We start from the raw sequence: 26,689 nt of genomic DNA on the forward strand, positions 1-26,689 counted from the left end.
TCACAAGTTGCTTAACTAATTACCGACAGTAAAGCGTTGATTAGGAGTGATGAGTTTAAATGGTTGTTGGGACAACAAATCTGTTACGTGGTTACAAGATTGTTTGTTCCAAATTGGACTGTATTATAACAAAGTTAATTGTTAATTTACTATGTATGTTTATTAATATTGTTGATTTACAGATATTAATATTTAACAATGTTTTCTAATATGTTTTTAATATTACTTTTACTTATAAACATAAAACATTTTGCAATCCTTTTGTAAGTATGAAATATGTAGATAGAAAGCTAACAATAAACATCACAGAAATAAATCAATAATATAATTTTATAATGTAAATGCGTATATTATTTTTAGATAAGAAAAAACTTGTGTTCTTGACACGAATAATTTAATACTTTATTTTAAAAACAATACCATTTTCAAACTTGGCATTTAATATTGACGGAATTAAAACGATATTCCTACATGTAATGTAGGAATTTCGTTTTAATTCCGTCAAATTGTTTAAGAATTGGCTAAAATGACGCGTGACATTCATGCAACAAAAAAATCTATGTATTTAAGATTTTCCTCCATTATGTAATCGGTTAACATGGGAGCTCATGACTCTAATGATGATGTATCTAGCACTGGTATATCGGTATAAGTGTATATATGTAGTTGAGAACTCGGTCGCCGCCGTTCGTCGTTGGAAGTATGCAGTGAAAGACGAACTGTGTCAGTTATTAGCGCCCGATATCACAATATTTTAAACTATAGTTAATCGATATTAAATTGAAATTCACTTGCACTCTTCAACAAGTTTATAGATAGTCTTCATTATATATAAATTATGACAGACAAATCGCCAACTACATTTGTCAATCGACTTCCAAAAAAAAGAGATTGTCAATTCCGTTGTATTTTTTTATGTTTGTTATCTTATTTACATCTTCAATTATAAACTGATTTGGAAAATTCTATTTCATTAAATTAAATCGGTACAGTAGTTTAGTTTCGAAATGAAAAAAAGTGGCTTTGCCACAATTGAAGCATTTTTTTGTGGAAAATAATCTTAAATTTTTAAAAAGACAATGAATTTCATTATATCTATTTAGCTAATCGTTTTTCTAAATTACTGAGTAAAATATATATATATAAATATTGATTACAAAAAAAAACTTTTTAAGGGAGTCTTTTTAAAGGCTTAAAATCTTAAAAGGCTAACATTTAAATGTTTATAAATTGGAAGCTTCCATCGCAACTCTTAAAGGCATTATGAGAAATTTACTCGTGTCGATCGAATATGGTGTTAACCTAAAATTAACACATCGATGCAACTTGTCCCCGCGGGAAGCCACAAGAATGCGTTGTATCGTGAGCAGATGCGCTCCCCTCCCTCGCACCCCACCTACCATTTTTAATGCGAATTTCCACATACCCCCTCCATCGATGTTCGTGTTAAATGACGAAGTAATGAACGACCTTTTAATTAATTACTTTTTATACACCCGTTTTTAGAGTTTGCTGCTATGAACTGACGGTTATGTATTAAATGGTTTTGCTACAATTACAGGTATAGTTAATGGTTATTGTACTTCTATGAAGTGAAGGAAAATAAAATTTACCAAATATGTAGACAATATTTACCTATAGGAAAGATATAAGAAGAACCCAAAGATACTGTCATATTATAAAAATATAGATTATTTTATATGAAATCAAACGAAATTGGTCACATTAATAAACCATATCTTGGATGAATAAAATACAGAATGTTCTTTAAGAGTGATGCCGCAGAATATAGTAGGTAAATTAATATTGCTAGAATAACAAAATATTAATAGCATAGCAAACAATTATTATAACTGTACCTTTGCATACGTAGCTCATAAATGCCTCTAGAAATAATGAAAGTACGTGCGGATCTTAAAACCTTACAACGTAACAGATATAAAACAGGTGGTACTCACTGTAATAGGGTTTTAATTCGAGTGATCAAATTATAAGCAAATATACCTACTACATATACAAACAATCTGTATATCAAATTCATTTATTTATATGTCATAATCAATTCCGTCTAGATTTATTCTATTTAGTATACATACTAAACCATAAAACTATATATTAGTAATCAACACTTGCTATACTTGACTATATCACGAATATTTACCTTACAGTATTACTGAAATTATTAATATAAATGCTTGTAAACATGTTTGAATATTACTCTGTAATGCTACAAAAAAGTTGATACTTTACATTTCCATTCAATGCGTAAGATAAATCAATCGTTAATTTTATGCAAAAAAAAAACTTTATAGGCAGATACGTGTGTATCTAGAAATTAACCGATAATTTATATGCTTTCATCTACTAATTGACAGTTGTTTACAAAGACCAATTTAATGAGCACATTTAACATACGAGTCGGACACACAAGAAGCTCTAAAAAACACACAGACTAAACCCATAAATACTCGTAATCATAACTCATATCGAACAAATCGTACAAACTCGATAAAACATTAAACGAACTATTAATCGTCAGATCATTAATTAGCGACTAACGGTCCGTCGATTCTATCGGCCGTATAATTTTACATTGCAATGATAATATTCTAAAGGTGGATTTACACTAAATGAATAAATAATAATATATTAATAAAGGCTAGAACGGTCATAATATTGAAATAGATTAGACTAAACGATCAACGAAATAATGATTTTAGAATGTTAGTAAAATGCCCTTAGCTCGTTCGTATTTAAACAAAAAAAAAATGCTACCTATAATACGAATTGGAATAGAAAATATAGAGATAACAAGCTTTTACCCGCGACGTCGTCTGCGTGACAGAGATATGCTAATTGACGAAGATAAAAAGTAGGCTATATCTTTCTTCGTAGTTCTAGTGCCAACGTCTATACCAAATTTCATAATCTTCAATCAATCAATAAAAAAGAAAGGATTGTTAAAGTCCTCCGCCATGTCTGTCTATCTGTATGTTCGCGATGATCTCAAAAACTACTAAACGGATTTTTATGTAGTTTTCATTTACCAACACAGTTCCATTCCTGAGGAAGGTGTAGGTGTATAATTCTTATAAGGTTTTATATAAATCGGTTGAAAGTTAACTATGATTGAAAATGTCGGAAGAAAACAAACTGTGTATTATGAGCTTTCGTCAAAAACGCAGCCTAATCCGATATAACAAAACAATGTATGATAGGATTGTTTCTATTTTATAGGTTTACAAAAAAGTCTGCGACGGCATATGTTTATGTTTCATAAACAGTTTACTATACCCATTATGATATTTGCAATTGCAAAATCTATTATCAGTATTTATGGGAAATAAAATTAAAAATTAACCAAGTAATCTGATAATATGCTACATTTAAATCTAATTCATACTCGACCAAACGAGCTAATGCAAAAAGAAATTAAGTATGCTCTACTAACCGTGCGAGGGAGAAAGGGATTGTTAGTAATGGAATGGTTAGTCCCTTTTTTTTATGGGTGAAAATGGTATGTTAACCCCGCCTGCGCTAACGGTATACGCTTGCGGAGCACCAGTGAAGAGTGATAGATGAGAATGAAAACAGGCCAATTAGCCCATTATGATGAATTCATCAGGGATTAACCACGATAGTTTCAAGGGAGAACCGCGAGGAGGTCGACCTGGTTGGGTATATTGCTAGCAATGGGATTCTCAGTCTCCATTACTAACAATCCGTTTCCCCCCTATACCTATATATTTGTTATTAGGCCAATATATAGATATTTTATGTGTAATATATATTTTGTGCTATGTTTTTTTTTACGGTAGATGAAAATGGTATGGTAACCCCGCCTGCGCTAACGGGATACGCTAGAATGTGCTATATGTTACCCACCCCTACTTGGCAGGCGGATTTGATTGATTTAATGTTTTAAAAAGGTTTTAAGAATAGGACAGTTAGTCCGCATTACTAGCAATCCCTTCCCCACCCAACATGCAATATTTTAGTGAACCTGTTTACTGAGAGCCATCTATATATTTGATATCAATAATGTGCGCAGGTCAAATATTTTTGGTTGATGTTTAGCGTATTTAATTACGTACCTATTGGCGTGTGGTTTACGAAGTGAGAGTGTTTGATACCACAGACCGCAGAATACTAATACAATGTTGCAAATATACTGCAAGATGCTTTAACTTACAGAATCTTAGCTTTGCCTTCTATACAGGTTATATTGTATAGTGTAATTAAACCCTTACCGGCCACTCTTTAATCCCGTAACATAGCACATAAGGGCTCTTTTTACCCCAATTTATATTGGAAGTCGAATATGCAGGTTAGAAAAGATTGTTAGTAATTAGGACTAGCGACCAAATTACTGGCAATAGACCTTGCAGATCGACCTCTACTAGGCTCCCTAGAATCATAATGCAAGTTAATTCGTCACGATGATCTAACTGGCCTGTCTCTTCTTGACTCATTGGTACCCTATCTATGTATATGGGTAGTACAGACAGAGTGACTATTCCATTTTCATCATAAAAAAAAAATACCTTTAAAAAATTCATAAACATTTTCTAACAGGTATTTTTCTTTTTATTATGGAAGTAACTTACATCCTTGACTATCGGTAGATGTTCCAATGAGTATATATGGCAGCCTTTAAATTGCATATATTTTTACCTGAGATAAATAATAACTTTTTGTGGCTTTAAAGATTAAAGAGAGACCCATATTCAGCAATGGACAGTTAATTGCTGATATCATAATCATCATTGTATGATATGTATTTATTTAAATACATTAACATTTCAAACAACAAAACAAAATTATACTACTTTCATTAACTGTTGAGCATAAATCTCCCCTAGTTGCCACACTTGGCAGACGGATTGGCAACCGTAGTTACGCTTTAGAGATGTTTTAGACCCTCCTCGGCCTCTCTTAGTCGTTTTTTTACGACACCCACAAGAAAGGAGGTGGCCTATTATATACCGGGATCATACGACGTACCATAAGTAGATATTAAAACTTACACTATTGATTCATATCAATTGAATCAATTGTAAATATTACAGTGCTATGACGTAATTCACTCTATAACGTAATTATGAGGGTTTTGTTACGTATTTTTCTGCAGAGCCCTGAAATATTGTCAAGCAAATTAGCTCAATAAAACGGAATGCACGGTATTTAAATCGTTTTATGATAAACGCGATTATTTAATAAAATCGTCCATTAGGTAGTCAAATTTATGGTGTCCTTCAACTTGAATAGAAGGCCATAAAACCAGATTTATTTATATATCATTTTAGACACTTTGAAACTTTATTTTTATTGTCCAAATTTCACATCACAAATCGACCACACATCGAATAAAAAAGAAATAAGCTCACGACAGTAATCTCAGACTGTGTGATCAGAAATAATCGTTGACTATGCTGATTTAAACAATATAACCGAAAAATATATATATATGTTGATAAAATACGATCTAGACCCATTTAAACAGGATTAGTTTGAGGTGAAGCTGGAAGTTTTAGAAGATGGGGAGACCTTTACCCAACAGTGGAACATCATGAGTTAATAATATAACAGATAAAAGTAGAAAAGGCCACATATTTATTTAAATTGTCTGATATCCTCGAGATTAATATATATTGCACGTATTGAGGTACAATCCAGAATAATCTGATTTGAGTTTTAAATTTTTTTGAAATCATCCGATTGATAATCCAATCAAACCCGAGATCTTTATATAACCTGTAATGGCAAACAATCTGACGACTCACCTACTTAAAAGTTGAAACTGTTACCTGTGGCCATAAACATGGTGTTCCATGTACATTACAGAACATTCTGTGATACCCATACCCTAAACATTAAGGTGTTATGCCCTCGTACTATGTAATTTCACTACCATGTCCCACTTTCAAACCGAAACACCATCATGCTCGTACATCGACAGTACTCGTACTTCGCGGTAGAAATACGAGCGGGACAAAGGTCCATACGACTTTTGTACAAAGTTTCTCTGGCAAACCTAATTTTTTACAGAGCAAAATGCTTAATATTACACCACGATCATTATTGAAGTCGCTCCAAATCTTTAATTATTTGAATTTAGAATAAAGTAGACGGCTCTTGTTAACACTCTCACGTCCAATTTTTTATGAACTGAAGTTTATCATCAATAAACAATTGTATAACTGTTACTACATTTGTATTGTAGTAATTGTAGTTCCGGGTACGATTCCCACAATGGCACACGGATTTGTATGTTCAAGACACGCGTAGAAGCTCATTTATCTAATTGAGACACCTCAGCGCATACAGATTTGTTCTTAAATCAGGATTAGATGCGGTCAACTGTACACTGCAAACGCGTATAAACACATTATATAAATGTTAATGAAGTAAGATTTGTACTTATTATGCTTAGATGATACAGTCGCTATTATAACTTATCTACTAAAGCAAAGAAAAAAAATAAGTTACACTTAATTATGCACGATTCTTAAATACACTTGTTCTTAAAGACTAACTTTTGGATTAAATTGAGTATACTCGTACGTCAACTGAATGATAGCTTATTAGCCTTCTATGCGATGTGATTTCAATCAGATCGAAATTCGATTGCGACAAAAGTAAGCCTGCCATCCTTCAAAGACAGGAACAAAATTTGGTAACGAGCAACATCAACTATGCTGTCATGTAGATATTAGCATATTAATCATTTAACTATTTAATATTAAATGTCAATGAATCACGAAATGTAGATGAGAATCAAGTAATTGTAGTAATCGGAAAATTCCGGATTACAGGCAAATGTTCCCTCAAATGAAGTTCCGCGTCTCCGGTTTGGACGCGAAGGCCAAATACATCCTGCTGCTGGACATCGTCGCAGCAGATGACTACCGCTATAAGTTTCACAACAGGTAGAGCCCACTCACTCACTGCTGGAACGTCATTTCACACTACGACCATCTCACGACACCGATCCGGCATGCTCGGGCCAGACTCTCCCATCACCGGCAGCCACGTCGTTTGTAAACAGCACATATAAATGATCCGTTACACGCTTCCATCATTTAGCTTGTGATTCTGCCCACGCATTGCACTAGTTCCCATCACAAACCATCGATTCTTAATTACGTCTAAACAATTTGTAAGAAACGCTTAATTTAGGGTCAACGACATTTTACGACAAGTCAGCACCGACTGGAATCATCTGTCGATTAAGAATTCAAGTCGCATCCAATGGGTAATATCATTAAAATATCTTTGTCTCAAACACCGCAGTGGTAACGAAAAAAGCCGACCGTCACCGCGACAGAGGTGAGAAATACTGCGCGCTCCTCCGTCGGATCGAACGAAATTAGAACTAACGATGATCTTGTTGATCTGGTCCACATTAATTGTTATCTTCCGGCTCTCGATGTCTAAAGCATCCTTCAAACTCACATCACAGAACGATAATCATCATATTTGATCGTGTACATTGTTTAATTCCCGATGACAAGCATCGATAAGGAACGTTCGTCCGCTTTATGTGCGCCCGATCGACGAATATCAAAACCGCCGACGCGCAGGTTTGGCAACATCAAGATGTGGCCGATAAACTTCGATTTAATAACCGTTAATTAATACAACTCGAGTGTTCTGACCGAAAATGCGCTGTGACTCAGCAGTAAATGGTAAACGCCGACAAAAGGCGGGCTGGCTAGCGCCGTTAATATGGTAATTAATTTACAAATGTTTAGCATATAATTTCTTCGATTTATAACCTCTTATGTGGGCGCAGACTTGATTGTTTTCCAAGTTCTCTGCGCACCAGAGTCATGTCCGCTCGTGTTAAATTTTCGCATCGTGCCACATTTGATCACGTGCGGCAGTTTCAATGTTGCACGTCTGTGCGAAACCGCACAATGGCCGCGTACCTCACCATTTTTGGTCGGTCTCTGGCGGAAACATTGTCTTTTTGTTCGTCAAGAATACTTTGTGACACCTCATTCGGTTGTCGCGCCTCTGATTAGACCTGATTCAGATGAATACACCGAATATAGGTTTAACAATTTCAAATGATCTTCCATTTTCTGTTCCGACTGGACATAAGTAGTCAGAATATTTGAGCCCAATAACGCTAACAAAAAAGCACTAATTAACGCGGTACAAGATCACAAGCTAAAAGGATCGCTTCTCGGGAGCAAATGGATGTAAAAAGTGAAACTAGTCCAACAGCATGTCTTACAATCGACGTGATGTCAAATCGTTGTCGCAAAGAACGAGTCCCAACCCATGTTTTTCTCTCGTATTGCTTGCAGACGTATGTTTCCTGCCTACAAAGTTCGCGTTTCTGGTCTTGATAAAAAAGCAAAGTACATTTTGCTAATGGACATCGTAGCTGCCGACGATTGCAGATACAAATTCCACAACAGGTATAAATAAAGAAATGAAGGAATTAAATTAAAATAAGAAAGTTCTAGTAGTATGACTTAAAGGGTTAGCGAGGTACTATCGTCAGTTTATCTTATTTTAATGTAATTCGTGATACTGAAAAAAGAATTAAAGAGGCAAGAAGCATGCGTATTGTTTACATATTGATGTGGAACAGATAGGGGATCTGCGTGTTTTGTACAATCCATTATATATAGGTACGTCAACTTGAAGCAAATATTGCGCAGATGTATTTCGGTTTTCTCAAAATCATACACCACCTTGTTTGTTGTCCAAACATTTTCTACCAAAATTTACGTTGTTAATTTAATTTGTATCTTTATATTTTAATGTTTGATTACTGACCCAAGTTTTTTATTTAAATTAGGACCATATTATTTTTTATTCCGTCGAACGCAGATCTCTTTTCGTTCATATTTGTTTTCATGCTATTGAATTGTAGTGTTATTTAATAAACTGCTTGAATAGCGCTATTTACTGACAGCATGAGCTTATTCATCAACTGAATCATAAACTAGATCACCGCATGCTTTACAAATAAATTCATAATTTATTATTTCCTTGAATGCTTTAGCTACCAATTTGATACATCAAATATTTATATCAGAATTCAGAACAGGTGTTCCTTTCTAATTAACATAATTGATTGGATAATTATACAGACACCTGTTAATATTTATATCTTTGTAATTTTCTATATCTTACTACAAAAAAGTATATAAAGCATTATAATTTTATCTTAGTAACACCCGTAAACCTCAGCTTTAATTTTAAACTGCTACCTAGACGGAAAATAAACAGTTTCTAATGCTTGAGCAGTTCATTATATCTTGTGCCTTTGTTTCCGGAGCCGATGGATGGTTGCCGGCAAAGCCGACCCAGAAATGCCGAAAAGGATGTACATACACCCAGACTCACCTTCGACGGGCGAGCAGTGGATGCAGAAAGTGGTATCATTCCACAAACTAAAGCTGACGAACAATATCAGCGACAAACACGGATTCGTGAGTACCGACTTTATTTGCTCTGGCTTTATAATAGTGAAATTTTATTTTAATGTTTATAACCAGTAATACGAACTCATCAAGTATATATATTATCTTTTAGTTATATAGAAATTATAAAAATTATAGTAGAAATACAAAATTACAATCGTTTAGGCAAAAAAAAAACCAAAAGTAGCAGTCCGCCGAAACATCGTATTCTTTTTTGTAGCTAACAAAAAGTTTATAATGTGGGTGATATTATAATTAAAAAGAGGATCACGGCCAGGACCCCTGTCGACGGACAGCGGGGGGGCATTGTGCCAGCCACGGTTATTATGGCTATTTACTTTGGGTACCCATCATCTCATGCAGTTTAGTAATTCTCTATAGATAATCGTGACATTATGCTTTCAACAATAGCTGTTGGAGGTGAATAATCTGCAGTTGAAGTGATGTTGCTTTCTAGACACCAAATGCTATTGGTATTTTAAATTTCGAATTTTGAATTTCATTTTAAATAATATAATACATATATGTTTTAACATCTCTGCATTTGCAGCTTCAGATATTCTTCACTAGATGGAAGCAAAAACTAAAATTAGAAAGTACACAATTGTACCTCTTATCATTCTGCTCCTCTTTTCACATAGCTGACCTCCCACCTTCCTCTTTACTCGCATCAAATATGACTCTAATGTGTACATTCGAAAAAAGAACTTACCACGATTTCTATATACCTATAGACATAAATGCGCGTGTAAAAAACATCGTCTATTATCCACGCAAAGATTCATTCATGATAATGACATTTTTGTATGAAGTATTTGTGATGTTAGGTAAAACGATGCCCAATAATGAGATATTATTGGGTTGTTATCGTTATAATCTTCGTAATATAATAATATATCCATACTCGTTCTTTTAAATTATCAATTGAAAAAACATCACAGAACTGTGCTAATTCATCACGCATCTTCTCGGTGGCATTTCAGCCAAATACATCAGTTTCTCATTCTAATAGATATTTCGCAAAAAAAAATTGTATTCTGTTATGGGGCAGGGTTTTAACACAGTTGGTATTTTTGAAATGACTAGACTCGTAGAGTATTCTGAATTGAACTGTATTTATTATTACAAATCGTCCATATATATAGTAGAGATATCTTAATTACTATTTACAATTACAATAGTCAAATACTTCCATCGAAAGAGTGACAACAAATACAGATAATAACTTACTAATGGAAATTTGTATGAGATAAACAAATATACAAATATGAATATTAAACAATATAATGATTTCGATATCAAATGGACAAATACAAATATACAAATAGGAATGTCAAATATTATAATGATTAGGTCGTAGGCTGACACATGGTCTTAGGTCACGTACTCTTAATATATGTAACACCTCCCCCTTAGAATAAAGATTGGGCTTGAGAGCTTGATCTTTGAACTCTCGGTGTTGAAGTTCTTGGATAATTTTCTTCATTTTCCTCTTCGTCTTCCGTTACGCAGGTACTTGTTGCTATAGTAGTCATCGGGACGGCAACTTGGATTCTCTGACGTCGTGATGTGTTTGAAAAACAGTTGTTAAATATTTGTATACAACTATTATCACGGCTTGGTCTTCGGTTACGCAGGAGTAGGTCAAAATTAGCAAACGTAGTCCTAATCCATTAGGACAACGTTTGCTAATTTTATAAATGAAGTATCCTAGCATTGTTATGAATAACACGAAGTATATCCATGTAAACGTTGACGAATATCTTTGTAAGATTGGTCGAGATCTCATATTTTCTAAGCTTTCCTTAAATTTATCGACATGATGTTTTATTTGTTTCAGTGAATCCAAAGGCATTTCATTAATTTTAATAGGAATTAAGTTTGGAGCTTCAAAGTTCTTGTATTCTTCAAAGCAATCGTCTGTTCTAATGTCTGGAACTATTACAGGATATGTTACATTTTCTTCAATAGATTGAAAGGCTGTTAGCGTACTATACCCAGTATAAAGTTTGCAGTTTTCCGGTAAGGATAAAATGCCTGCTCCTTGTAATTTATGATGTGTAACTTCCGTTTTACATTGAAGTATACAATTAGTGTCTTCTGTAAGTATGTAAAGCCATTGGTTGTTGTCAATGTTTTGAAAAGTGTTAATTCTTGCTTCAAATGTGGATGTGGTACAAATTTCAGGTAAAGTCTTTGAAATGCTTAACAGGATCTGGAGCTCACATAATGGACGTGATGCTGCTTCATATGCGACAAAAGAGGTGCAGATCTTCTTCTTTATAGCGTAGGACTTGCATGAAGTGAGGTCGCTCGTAGATACGTATATATTACCGCTAGGATTTGTAGCCAAATGCATGTGCTCAGGTAGGATGGTTGTATGCAGAGAGGAATTAAAATGTTGGATTGGAATGGAATATATGTGATAGAGATTGAGAGGTTCGCCTTGAATTAATGGAAAATCTAATATGTATACAAGCCTATCAGAATATACATAAGCAGAAAGAGAAGATAAGTTTAATATTTGATTTTACGAACAATATGCTTGCTAAACAATCATTAATTTCATTTTCTAGATTTATTACGGATTCTACTATCTGCAAAGAAATTACGGAAATGTCTACACTAGCCTAATCTAAAGATTTAAAATAAAGAACCTTTTAACTTGAATGTAAGTCATCGTTGAGACTGAATATTTTCATTAATTATTCGATCATCATAAGTTATCTTAAATATACTTTCATTGAAGTTTTTAGTTGTTGAAGAAATAATTAAGATTTGTTCGAGCATCAAGAAAGAAGATTCTATTACAAGTTTTTTTCTAATTTATTAAGGTAATATCGAATTGAACAAACATAAGAACTATTATTTATAAATTTATGTTTTAATTATGTTTTATTTTTTATTAGAAATAAAGACGATTTTAGGACGATTCGTAAGCTAACGAATATAACAAAAATGATATTTTGTATAATGATTAAAATTGATTGATTATTGAAGAATTATTGATTTAATTGATTATTGAAGAATTATTGATTTAATTGATTATTGAAGAATTATTGCTTTAATTGATTATTGAAGAATTATTGATTTAATTGATTATTGAAGAATTATTGATTTAATTGATTATTGAAGAATTATTGATTTAATTGATTATAGAAGAATTATTGATTTAATTGATTATTGAAGAATTATTGATTTAATTGATTATTGAAGAATTATTGATTTAATTGATTATTGAAGAATTATTGATTAAATTGATTATAGAAGAATTATTGATTTAATTGATTATTGAAGAATTATTTATTAAATTGATTATAGAAGAATTATTGATTTAATTGATTATAGAAGAATTGTTGATTTAATTGATTATTGAAGAATTATTGATTTAATTGATTATAGAAGAATTATTGATTTCATTGCTTATAGAATAATTATTGATTTAATTGATTATTGAGGAATTATTGATTTAATTGATTTTGAATATTGCTTATAATAAATTAATACTATAAGTTGTTTGATGTGGAAACAACTTAACATGTTAGAGCTATTCTTTGTACAAGCCGGCGTCTATACGGCTCATTGTTTGTTAGTCGCCTTATACGACACGTCAAATCTGAACGTCAGTGCTATTCTTTGGTAAAGCCGACTACTACACGGCTGATTGTTTGTTAGTCGCCTTATACGACACGTCAAATCTGAACGTCAGTGTTATTCTTTGGTAAAGCCGACTACTACACGGCTACTTGTTTGTTAGTCGCCTTATACGACACGTCAAATCTGAACGTCAGTGCTATTCTTTGGTAAAGCCGACTACTACACGGCTACTTGTTTGTTAGTCGCCTTATACGACACGTCAAATCTGAACGTCAGTGCTATTCTTTGGTAAAGCCGACTACTACACGGCTAATTGTTTGTTAGTCGCCTTATACGACACGTCAAATCTGAACGTCAGTGTTATTCTTTGGTAAAGCCGACTACTACACGGCTACTTGTTTGTTAGTCGCCTTCTACGACACGTCAAATCTGAACGTTGGTGCTATTCTTTGGTAAAGCCGGCTTCCACACGGCTACTTGTTTGTTAGTCGCCTTCTACGACACGTCAAATCTGAACGTTGGTGCTATTCTTTGGTAAAGCCGGCTTCCACACGGCTACTTGTTTGTTAGTCGCCTTCTACGACACGTCAAATCTGAACGTTGGTGCTATTCTTTGGTAAAGCCGGCTTCCACACGGCTACTTATTTATTTAATTAACGAGTTTATTTATTTCATATTAACGAGTTTATTTATTTCATAAGGTCTTAATCTATTTGCGTGAACTAACTGATGTCTCCCGGATTTACGAATAACATAATTTTCATTAAAGCCTACACGTATCACATCGAATGGCCCTTCCCACTTATTATCTAAATTATTTGGGTTAGGGACCTTGATCATCACCTTGTCACCTACATTAAATTTAGCAATATTTTTAATTTTCCCGTCGTAACGTTCCTTGGCTTTTTCTTTCATTTTCTGAACGTTCTGTGTTGCGACATCGCGGGCTATTCTAAGTCGTTCGTTTAAATCTTTAATATAATCGAATGCAGTATAATCGGGTATTGTTTTTAATGAATAAAAAGGTCTTGGTTTAAAACCAAATAGAAGTTCGTAGGGTGTGAAACCTGTAGAGCTATTAACTGAGGTGTTATGACATATAATAGCCAGTGGAATAATTTGATCCCAATTTTTCAATTTACGTGCCTGGTACATTCGTATGTGATCTCGAAGTGTGGCATGAAACCTTTCTAATGCACCATTAGTTTGAGGGTGGTAAGCTGTATTAAAAGTTTGACTTGTACCGAGAAGTCTTATTAATTGCTTCATTAGTCCATTCATGAATTCAGTACCTTGGTCAGAATGGAAACGTCTAGGTACACCGAAATGTTGACAGAAGTGAAAGAGTTGCTTAGCAACTGTTAGAGCTTCTTTATCAGAAATTGGATAAGCTTGGACGTACCTAGTTAGTTCATCTTGTAGTGTCAATATGTATTTGTTATTATTGTCACTAATGTCAGAATATGATACTAAGTCTATAGAAACACGTTCAAAAGGTTCATTAGATTGGGATGTTAATACCATTGGAGCTTTAAAAGTTTTTCTTTGAATCTTATTGCGCTGACATATTTCACAAGAGTTTATGTAATTTTTGATGTCTTCGGCCATGTTTTTCCAGAAGTAATGTTCTCGAATTTTCCTAGTGGTTTCAATTATACCTCGATGTCCTGAGAGCGGTTCATCATGGTATGTTTTTAGAATGCTGGGAATTTCCTGAGGCGAAGGATGAGTAATTTTATTCTCGCAAATGATTATATTGCAATTATATATTTCTGCCAAATAAGCTGAGATATGTAGCTGTTGGTTGCCCTGAAGCTTGCAAGTTTGATCATATTTCAGGTTCGGTATATACAAAGTTTCAATATTATGCTTATGTAAGCACGATAACAATGATTTAAAATAACTCTCCGCGTCCCATGGATCATAGTATGATGTTCTAGTATAACAAAGGAAAATGTTTTGCTGATATTCAGAAGTTATTTTATCTATGTCGTAGACTTGCTTTTCTGTTTCAGGTTGATTGCTTTGGGAAGCACATAGATCTAAAGCTTCGTTGTATAAGTTATTAAGATCTGATTTCTGACACGACACAGGGATGAAGATATTTTTATGATTAGACTCTAAAAGATTTTCAGGTGAAGTTTTAAGCTTGTGTGAATTAGCGCTACAACCTTGAGATAAGAATTGTTCATAGTTTGTTTTTAATAATGTTTCAAATTGTTTGTCAGGATTGTCTGTACCCATATTTAATATAGGTGGTCGTGATAAAGCATCGGCGTTTGTATTATTTTTTCCGGCTTTGTAATTAATTTCATATTCATATTCTTCTAGTTTCAGTCTCCAGCGAACGAGACGTGATCCCGGATCTTTAATGGAAAATAACCATGTGAGTGGTTTGTGATCAGTAAATATTTTAAATTTTCTACCGAATAAATATGGTCGAAAGTGTTTCACGGCCCATACTATTGCGAGAAGTTCGCGCTCTATGGTAGAGTAATTACTTTCAGCTTTATTTAACGTACGTGATGCGTAAGCAATAGGTAAATCTTTGCCAATTTCACCTTGCGAGAGAATCGCTCCGATAGCGTGGATTGAAGCATCCGTAGTTAATATAAACTCTTTAGTAAAATCGGGATATTGTAACAGAGGAGTCGTTGTGAGAATTTCCTTACAGGAGTCAAAAGCCTGCTGTTGTACACAACTCCATGTAAACGGAACATCCTTTCTTAATAAGCTTGTTAAAGGCTTAGTGAGCTTACTAAAGTTAGGTATGAACCTACGATAGTAGCCTGCGAGACCAAGAAATGATTTAATATCTTTACATGATTTAGGGACTGGAAACTCACGAACTGATTTTACTTTTTCGGGATTTGGCTTTACACCTTCACTCGATATAATATGACCCAGGTAAGCAACTTCTTTTCTCAAGAATTCGCATTTATCTGGTTGTATTTTCAGACCGTATTTTCGTAACCGATCGAATACTTCAGTTAATTTCTGTTTATGTTCTTGAAGGCTGGATGCAAACACTACGATATCATCAAGGTAAACAAAGCATCGTTCTCCTTGTAATCCGTAAAGTACACTATCCATGGCACGTTGGAATGTAGCTGGTGCATTTTTGAGTCCGAAAGGCATTCTTAAAAATTCGTAATGACCAAAAGGAGTGCTGAAGGCAGTTTTGGGAATATCCTTGGGGTCTAATTCAATTTGATGGAAACCGGATGCTAAATCTAAAGTTGTGAAATATACTGAATGTCCTAACTTATCTAGTATGTCAGTTATGTTAGGCAACGGGTAACTGTCTCCAATAGTGACGTCATTTAATTTTCTATAATCAATTACAACACGCCATTTTTGTTTTCCAGACGCGTCTAATTTTTTTGGAACTACCCAGATTGGACTGCTCCATGGAGAAGTACTATCTTTTATAATATTCTGTTGTAACATTTTGTCTATCTGATTTCTTACTTCTTGTTGGTGTACTTGAGGGAATCTATAAGTTTTAGTATTAATTGGTATATCTGACGTAGTAGGAATAGAATGTTTAGTGTGATTCGTGAACGTTAGTGGATCGCCTTCCACGTAGAAAATGTCCGAATATTCTGAAGTTATTTTATCGAGAGATTCGCTTTCTTCTTTATTTAAATGATCACACCTTATAAGGCTCCCGATATCTATTCTTTGTTTTATAGAGATGTTGTTAATTTGTGAATTGGGTAAGGAAACAGACTGTTGAATTAGTTCCGATTCGTTAACAGAATTTACATCTATAATAGGCGTTGAAATATATACGTCATTATCACTCGAGTTTACACAAGTAATGAGAAAGCTATTATTTTTGACATTAACAAGAGCATTAGGAATACAGATATCGTTACTAATGTTTTGCTTATTTATCATTGCAGTTCCGTCTGAGATATCATTAGTTAAACATGATATAACTGTCTCCGAACGACGTTTGATAATTTGTTTACCATTATCAAAGTACTTTGGTTCATCTCCCAGAAGGAACAACTGATAAGTCCTGTCATGTATTCGCATCGTTTTTGATTGAATATAAATATTGACATTGAATTTTGACATGAAATCATTACCGAGTATACCATCAGCGTGTATGTTTAAATTTGCGACATGGAATTTAAATTTTGGAAATTGATCTAATGAAATGTGGGATGTGCCACATGTTTGAAAAGGCGAATTTTCATTAGAGATACCAATAATAGAAACGACGTTTGATGTATCGATGGTATTTTTACCGATTTTATTTTTATTTATAACTGAAATGGCTGCTCCCGTGTCTACTAATAACGTAACTGGTTGGCCATCAATATGAAATTTACAGTGCAAAAGATTTTCAGGAGGTATATTTAATGTAGAGATATTGTAAGATTCATTAGGATAAGCTCTTTTCTTTATTTGATTCGATTTTAGTTTTATTTTTGATTTTTGTTTCGATTTACGAGATTTTTTTGATTTTTTAGTCTTTGTAGTTTGTTGATTGCACGTGGGATTTGAATTAGATTCTTTTAATATAGGTTTTAGACATTGATCTTTTTCAGAATTAGTCGAATTAGTGATACAATCTACAGAGTTAATAGGTTTCTTTGATTGAGTTAGTAAGGTTTCTGTGACCTTTATAAGTGATTCAGTGATTTTTGTGAGGTTAATGATTAATGATTCAGAGAGCTCTAAGTTTGTCTTAGTAGCTATCGTAGTTTTATTATCACAAGTACACACATCGCTTAATTGTCCCCGATGGACTGGAATTGTTTGCGCTTGTGTAGTGATGTTTGTATTAGATAATGTAGTATGACACTGATTACTATTAAATTTTATTGAATTTGAAGATCGTTTATCTGAGGTTCTAGAGTAATATCCTGACCCTCGGTGATCATCGAAATATTTGGGCATTACGTGGGAACCGTTTCCGAAACTGTGCCCGTCAGATCGGCCGGTTGCAAGTTTAAATGATTTACTCGAGCTGGAGTCGGATTATTTCGCGGAAATTGGTTATTACGACTATTATTAAATATTCTCTTTCTACAATTAGTTATATGATGCCCGGGTTTTTTACAATAATTACATATAATAAATTTTCGCGGATTGGTATTAATAGTATGTTTATCTGGTGGTTTATGTATTTGAGGTTGATTGATCTGAGGTGGTTGACGAACGACATTGCTATATAGCGGTGTTGTTATTCGACTATTTTTAAACAAACTTTGCCTAGCCGTATTCATTTTTCGAATTTTTTCTTCTTGAATTGCAAAGTTTCCAGCATGAGTTAATGAATCAAAACCTTTTGTTCTTAACATTACACCTATGTCAGAACTTAATCCATTAATAAAAACGTTCAGAGCTGTTTCTTCCGTAGTAGTTTTCCGTCCTATTAATGTCGCATCTACCACTTCAGTTGTTAATTTTTCTAAGATTTTATTTCTACATAAATCTACGCGGTGGAAAAATTCCGTTACCGATTCATTTGGTTTCTGAAAGAGTGATTGTAGTTCGAGATTTAGATGTGAAAGAGTTTTTGTCTGCGAAAATTTTTGTATAAGGAACGTTTTTAAGTCGTCCCAGTTTGAGTATAGTTTCGCGTGGATATCAGAAGAAGTATTCCCACTTATTTTGTTTAAAGCGTAAATTAATAAAATTTCTTCCTGCTCTAGACTTGCTAATTTAAAAGCTGAATCGCACGATCTTATGAACTTATATACTTGACCCGATTGAGTTGTATCGAAATCCGGTATTAATTGTAATAAAGTATTTAGCGGAACATTTTGTTCGCAAAATTTAGGTTTTACGTCAATATTTTGTTGTGACATAATGAATGTTGAAATTAGAATAATTGAATTCGTAAAATTGATATAGTATAATAGAATATTAAAAATAGATAGAAAAATAGATTTTGAGTTTGAATAATAAAATTATTTTATGATTTAGGCGAAAAAGATTTATGAAAAGGAAACAGAGAAAGGAAACAGAGCAACATGTGTTGACCACTTACCCCAGTAACAGCAACAGGATACGCATTGCAGAGTATAGATTCGGCGAACTATTCAAAGCCCTTCAGGCACCGTCCTAGGATTGTTGGCGATGTTTGTCCGAGTCCCAGACGTTAAGTTCGACTTGCACTATTACGCGACGGATCCTACCGACTGCGCCAAAATTGTTATGGGGCAGGGTTTTAACACAGTTGGTGTTTTTGAAATGACTAGACTCGTAGAGTATTCTGAATTGAACTGTATTTATTATTACAAATCGTCCATATATATAGTAGAGATATCTTAATTACTATTTACAATTACAATAGTCAAATACTTCCATCGAAAGAGTGACAACAAATACAGATAATAACTTACTAATGGAAATTTGTATGAGATAAACAAATATACAAATATGAATATTAAACAATATAATGATTTCGATATCAAATGGACAAATACAAATATACAAATAGGAATGTCAAATATTATAATGATTAGGTCGTAGGCTGACACATGGTCTTAGGTCACGTACTCTTAATATATGTAACAATTCCTATTCCAGTTTCATTATCAAAAACGCTACCGAAAATGAAAGCCGCCTCTTAAAGGTAACATAATACACTTGAGCGCGTTTACACGACCGCGATCCAATCATAGATAAGACGATTGTTTTTTTAATTCGCTCGGTGAGCGTTTGTTTTTGTTTTTTTCTGTTTTTTTTTTTTTCGTGTCAGGGTCTTTTGTCTTTGACGAGGGACCCGAGTAATTGAAATAACGACGCTCGCCACGAGGTATGCGTAGAATTTTGACAACAGCTGACTTTTGATACGGTGTGTAGTATGTTAGAATTTAGAATTTTTTTATTTTATTTTTGATGGTTATATTCTTGCATATTACTAATGCCATTTTATTTCATTATTTCAAATATATATAAAAATGTAGTTATCAATAAAAAATAAAAACGGTAACACACAAACAACTCCTCTCGTTTTGCAGGTGTTCATGAGCGAAGGTAGCCGCTTACCATCAGGTGGACCGTCTGCTCGTTTACCACCCTAACAATAAAAAAAATCACTCTTATTCTAACGATTTCTAATATTGTATCTGTCATTTTACCCGTAAAACTTTCTACCTATTTTTTTTTTCTATCGTTACAATACTTTCTAATTAAAAAACTAAAATTAGTTTACTTAATAAATTAGCTACTAAAAGCTCACACAAACAAATAAAAGGTATCATCATGTATGTTTGACATAGTAACAGGTAGACAGATATGAAGGCAGATAGGCGCTTTTTATTTGTTTTGTTTTTTGTCCCGCGCTATTCTGTTCAACATGCCGAATTTTGAGCGGCCCACTATTTTTCATACAGATATTATCTGTGGTTAACGTCGATTAATTTTGTATTTCGATTTGTAAATGATAATAATGCTCGTTTCCATCATATTTTGATAAATATGACTGAATTTTTAATTTCTTGTTGATCGTATTTAATCATCATATTAGGTATTAGATATGGTATTAGTTCGATTTTCAAATGTTCTACCTTAACTGCTACATTCAAAACATTGTCCTCATTAGAAATTTCAGATTTGGAATTTATCTGATAATATCCTCTTTTACGTGTACCACATAAAATGCACAACTAGTAGGTATGCCGTTCTAAATATTCCTTATAACTCTTGTACCCCACAAGGGGTTTGTCGTGAAGTTAGGTAGGTAGATGAGCAGAGAGATCCCTGTGCTAAAGGCTTTTTGAAAATTTTTACTACTCTTGCTTTATTTATTTTCATTCTCTCGTTGTATACACTCTACGTCGTTTACGATTAAACAAATCTACTTGCGCTAAAACTGTTCCTAAAGGCACGGCACAACAGTATTCGAGCTCTAAAATAGCTGTTACCTACTGCATGGTTCTGGTATCCTAGTACTTTGTAGGAAATCAACTAGGTTCTGACACGTATCGTAAAAAAAGGTATTTGAAATAATTTCACAGTGTACATAACTGCCCTTACTAAATAGTTGACTATTGGTTATTCATATAAGAAACTTTTCATGTTACTTTTTGTTCCTGTTAGAGATATTAAAAGCTAATTTATGTGTATTAAAAATATATTAGGGTCTCCATCGAATCCACTAAGTTTGCTTCAAGTGCTGATACAGTAAACTAGCAAATAAAAACGAATCAAAACACACAACTCGGCCGTTGTCGGCTCATGAATCAAATGAATATAGGGCCGCCATCAAATTTACAACGCTCTCAGTTTGGGTTCACGCCGGTTTTATGGCCACACCGAGTGGCGTGTCGTCAATTATTGTAACATAGTATATAGAGAAAATATAGGCTCCGGCATATAACCTGAGCGTTTGGAAGGAAGAAATTGTATGTAACAGGGACTAGCAGCCCCATTGCTAACAATATACGCTGTCAGGTCCTCCATGCAGACTGGAAACCATCATGGTTAAATTCTGCAAATTTAAATGGCAAACAAACTGACAGCCTCTTAATATAGGTAGATCAAGGCCAATTTAAGAATGCAACTGGCTTCAAACGAGATAACTGACCCCGAATTCCTAGATCCCGGAATAAAATAGGCTACCCTTTCCCGTGAGTGTCGTAAGAGGCAATTAAGGGAACTTACAGGATGAGGGATGGGCAGCAGTATCCCTTTCAAAATATCACTAAAATCTAACTGCGGTTGCTAACCCGCCTGCCAACCGTGGCAAGTACTGGCAATATCACCTCTTATGGGAGAGCCCTATATTTAGTAGTGGTCAATTAACTGCTGATATAATAATAAATAATATAAAGCAATTTTTTCAGTCGAAGTAATGAAGTTTCCTAATATATAATCTATGTTACGGGATCGAAGTGTGTCCGCTAAAGATTATATTGGACTCTTTTGTTTTATTAAAAAAAATTACTAATTATATTTAACCGTTTCGAAATAACAAATGGACATCGTAAAGTCACAAAAAACCCGTATCTTAAATTTTACAAGGTTTTTGTCAGTTTATGGCCGCCATAATTACTTTAATTATTTATTTTTATACTCTGTCGTCGTCCGTCAAACCGTTTAACAGTTGCGCCGAAGATCTGTAAGTTTACTATGAAACCTAACTTCGAAATTTCGGAGTATTTCACATTTTTTTTTTTATACAACTTAGAATGGCAAACAAGCGGTAGCCAAAAAATAATATTGTATAAGATTTTTAACATATTCGAAAATAGATATCCGAGCGATATGGGCAATATCGAAATGGTTGATGACGTTTTTTTCCGCCTGGGGGGGGGGGGGCGTGTTAATAATGCGGACTAACAGTCTCATTGTTAGTAATATACCCAAAAAGGTCGACCTCCACGTGGTCCCCCCTGGAAACCATCGTGCTAAATTCCAAGTGAATTCATCACGATGGGCTAATTGACCTGCTTTTTCATTCTCACCTATCATCTCTCACTGGTGCCCCGCCAGTGTATACCGATAGCTCAGGCGGAGTTACCACTCCATTATCATTAATTAAAGACCTTTTTTCCGCCATCAATGTTCAAAGGAACCCAATATATAGATATCGGATCGGTATTCATATTATTCATGCTTACTTACCACTGAGTAACATAAGTTATATTTTATAAAAAAAAAAACTGCGTGTATCCGGTACGGGGCGTTCTGTCTATCCTATTTGAAAGCTGCGCTCTTGTCGGTGGAGCTCTTGCCACTTACTACGATTTTCAGCGAGTCTCTTCACCCCTTGATACGACGCAACATCAACTTTTTCCTTGATCTGCCTGATGTAACTATGTGTTGGTCTCCCCCTTTTCCTCCTTCCTTCTATTTTACCTTCTATTATAATGTTCATACGTTCGTCGTGTCCTATCAAGTGTCCTAACACTTTTTCCCTTCTGACCTCAATAGTTTTTAATTTTTCTCTTTGCTGGTCGTTAGTTCAACATAAATTCACCCATAACATTATCAGGTGTTTATTATATATTTTGAACATATTAGATAAAATCTCTTCTGATTAACTGTAAACTTAGTACTGAAAGTATCCAAACGCTGGGAGCGTCTACCAATAATGCAAGCGGACACCATTCTATTTTTATCCCTTAAAACCCCTTCGCTGTAGGGTAAAGAGAAACGACATAATACAGTTTCCATATTTAATTGACATAAAAAAAAACCTAAGACCTAGCTGCGTTAACGAAGCTTGAAGGAGCTCCCGTTTTAAAAACATCTTGAGCGCATTGTGAGAAACCAGGTTTTGTAAATAAGCGACGGCGGAAAACGGCGTCTACCCTTTCTGATTGTTGGCGGATAATCCGCCCCTTTGAAAGTAATTCGCTTCAAGTAGCATATTGTGTTTATAAACAGCTGTGGGTAAAAAAAAAAGTTGGCCGAATATCTATTTCTCTCGCTCATAACGGTGTTTTATAAGAAGGATGGATATAGAATGAAGATGTAGAGGGATACGTTAGCAGTCTTTGAAGCTATGGTTTTTCGGTGATTGAATAATGAACTATTACAAAAAGGCCTCTGGCCAACAAAAGTATATATTTCACTACCATAACCTACCATACCGATACGACAACATAACCTTCAAGAAAAGAGTATATTCCTTTTTAAAAGGCCAGCAGCACACCTGCAATGCCGCTGGTGTTGTGGGTGATCATGGGCGGCGGTAGTCACTTACCATCAGGTGAGCCGCATGCTCGTTTGCCCCTGTGTTGTAAAAAAAAACCATAATCGTTGATGAGGTAGTTAAGAGACATTCTTTCACTATTTTATTGTTATAGTAAATAAAACACTCGTTCACATTTCACAGAGCATATTAGAATTAGCCTACCGTCGTTACTCGGATTATTATTATTATTTTTAAAACAAACTACCATTCGGCTCACCTGATGGTAAATGATTACGGCCGTTCAAATTGAATTCGATTTATTAACAATGTTTTTCTTTACCCGCAGAGTTAATCGTATGTTTAAAATTGTCGATTTTGCCAACTGATAGTATTCCTTCTGTAATATAGATGTAACTGGACACCCTATCACATTAATAGAATGTGAGAAGTGTTAGTTCAAATGTAGTTAGATCAAGCAGTCCAAGAATATCTAAAGATTAGGTTGGAATGATTAATTCAATATATATTTGATAAGTGTACTCAAACCTTATTACAACAGTTTCATTGTTGTAAATATAAAATTTCATAATCAAAACAAATAAAACTTCAGATACCTTATTAAAAATCGCAATGGACCTGATTCCACCACCCTCATATTCCCGCTTCTAATATTAAATTAACAAGAGACCCCCCCGTTACTGAACCTGAATTATTCCTGAAGGGTTCTCGAAGCTTAACCGCAACCAATAACGTAGCCATCGGAACCCTATCACCGATTGAAGATCTGATACGAGGAAGATTTTATCACCCCTACTTAATAGACAATTTGTTGGGTTCGCCGATGTAGGACGCTCCGATGCGTTCCAAAGGACATCACCTTTTGATCAATAGGTGTATATAAATTACTGAGCATATGCCCTTTGCTGCTCAAGCAAGCGGACTGTCCCGCCGTCCTTTGTGTCTGTTCGTATCTACCAAACGCTTCTTGCGTAAGATGTAGTAAGTTGTAATTCCGTTACTACGTACGGAATTTCGTCACACAATACCGGGGGTATTGTTTTAAGTTTCCAAATTCTCGTAAATGCACAATTGATTGAACGAGTTGGTAGGTTGATAAAGTTTTGCGAAGACTTACAAGAGTAAAGTACTCAGTATCTCAAAACTCGTCCCGAAACATTTGTTTGACAACTTTTATAAAGTTCTTATAGTAAAGAGACAAAAGAAAATGAAAGAGAAAAGACTGGAAATACTCTTTTTAAAGCATCATTAAATTGTTGTGACATAATTACGTTCTTTCCTAGAAAACCCAAAAACTACTTTCTAAAATGCAAAAATCAAATTGTACTGTGCTTACATAGTGATATACATATTACAAATAATATAAAATGATAACAAGCGGAGATTGATAACTAATAGTCAAGAAGCCTCTACTAATGGTGTCCATTCTTCGTGCCAATTGTTTGCAGTCTTACCCATATTGATGGTAGCTAAATTAAACAATTATATAATAATGTAATAACCGATTCTGGTTTAGGCATACCCTAACTACGGAACTTTATATTCCTATACAGTTTAGCAAATACTATTGCAAAGTCGGCGCCAAACGTAATCAAAATTGGGTGGCAAAAAAGATACCACTTATCCTGTGTAGTCAAGAACGTAAAAAGGATTAAAATTTACACCTCAACTGCTTGCGAAAAAGGCAGCTGTTTCGGTAAAAACCTCTATTATGAAATATTTAAAAGGCTTGAAATCAAGTATTAGTAGGGTATATTAGTTTTTGTTGAAATTTGTATAAAAAGGTTTTAAAGTTTAACATCGGTAGTAGATACCTGTATTAGGTTATCTTCTGAACAAGTTTTTTTTTTATAGAACTCCTGTATTCGAAGTGTTGATATCATGAAATGATATTTAGAAATAATTCTTAAGGGAGTTCATACAGATTCACTGTCGAAGTCGCTATTTTATCCATTAACGATAATTTAGTTAGTATATTATGGTTATATAAATTTAGTAACACCTTACAATGCAAAAATTTTGCTTTTCTATGATATAAGGACGAGAAAATTATGCCGTGCTACGATTATATGAAAGCACTCGTTGACTTTTTCTTTAACCCTTAATTACATTTGAGTTCACTGTACTGTATTACTAAAAGTGGCATCAATATGGCAATAACTGTTTTCCCAATCAATCAAATAGAAACCGATATCCACATATAGCATTGCAAAATGTCCGTCTGTCATTCGATCTGACATTAAACGTAACTAAACAACATGAGGACAAACATAGGGTCAACTATATAAATAGTGAAAATAGCAACCTTTTCTAGCTGATATCAAGCACCTTTATTGCAGTAGGGCTGTCACTTGATACCATGGTTTTAATGTAAGATTAAATAAATTATTTTTTTGCATCTTCTATCGAAAATATTTACGAAATTTCAAGTTAAATAGATTTCTCTTCAAGACATGATTATCTAGCCGATTCTATTATGATTGTCGAAAATAGGTGAGCTACAATTAGTTGGTGACAACATTGAGGAGTGTCGCTTCTAGAGTGACAACAAAGGAGTCTATTCTTGTTGAAGGAAAGCTGTTAAGGTCTTTCTTTTGTATGAGAAACGAAGAAGACCTACACTCGGAAGTAGTCAATTATATAATGATAAATAGTCGTTCTGTGTACATTTTGGGTAAGTCTCTATAACGTCTAAGTGTGCTAACAATAATAATATTGATATTCTTATAAGATGACAACCCTATGTTACTGTGTATTTATTTGTCTGTGATTTCAGTAAGCGTTCAGAATAGGGTTTGGCTTCGTATGAAACTGATAGTAGTTCTTGTACGGTTACACTATCCATTGTCACCTTTTATATAAAATCTGTCAACACAGTAAATCGAAGTACATCGAAAAAAAAAAAAAGAAATTGATGTAATTTCTTTTTCTCCAAGAGCCATAACCTTCCTTGCATGTGAGTGTAGTAAGAAGCGACTAAAGGAAGTTAATGGTAGAAGGATGGGCAGTAGCATTCCTCTTA

General features: G+C 34.0%; 2 protein-coding genes and 1 pseudogene across 2 annotated transcripts in view; 1 reads left to right on the top strand and 2 right to left on the bottom strand.

The window, feature by feature from the left end:
* LOC113515192 (T-box transcription factor TBX3) overlaps nt 1–26,689 on the top strand; it is a 142,368-nt gene that overhangs the window by 45,512 nt on the left and 70,167 nt on the right. Inside the window, exons 2-4 of the mRNA XM_052895847.1 lie at nt 6,816–6,929; nt 8,316–8,429; nt 9,299–9,452. Of these exons, the coding sequence (XP_052751807.1) occupies nt 6,816–6,929; nt 8,316–8,429; nt 9,299–9,452 (382 nt within the window). The remainder of the gene's footprint in view (nt 1–6,815; nt 6,930–8,315; nt 8,430–9,298; nt 9,453–26,689) is intronic.
* On the bottom strand, nt 10,856–13,697 carry LOC128200915 (uncharacterized; annotated as a pseudogene).
* LOC128200914 (uncharacterized) lies at nt 17,911–18,909 on the bottom strand. The gene has a single exon (XM_052895846.1). The coding sequence runs from the start codon at nt 18,866–18,868 to the stop codon at nt 17,954–17,956; it is 915 nt and encodes a 304-aa protein (XP_052751806.1). The 5' UTR covers nt 18,869–18,909; the 3' UTR covers nt 17,911–17,953.

Source organism: Galleria mellonella, unplaced genomic scaffold (genome assembly GCF_026898425.1).
Source record: "Galleria mellonella isolate WM207_F2 unplaced genomic scaffold, CSIRO_AGI_GalMel_v1 utg312, whole genome shotgun sequence".
NCBI lineage: Eukaryota > Metazoa > Arthropoda > Insecta > Lepidoptera > Pyralidae > Galleria > Galleria mellonella.

Coding starts and splice junctions, on each gene's coding strand:
- LOC128200914 (XM_052895846.1), bottom strand. CDS start 18,868: ATGTCACAACAAAATATTGACGTAAAACCTAAATTTTGCGAACAAAAT.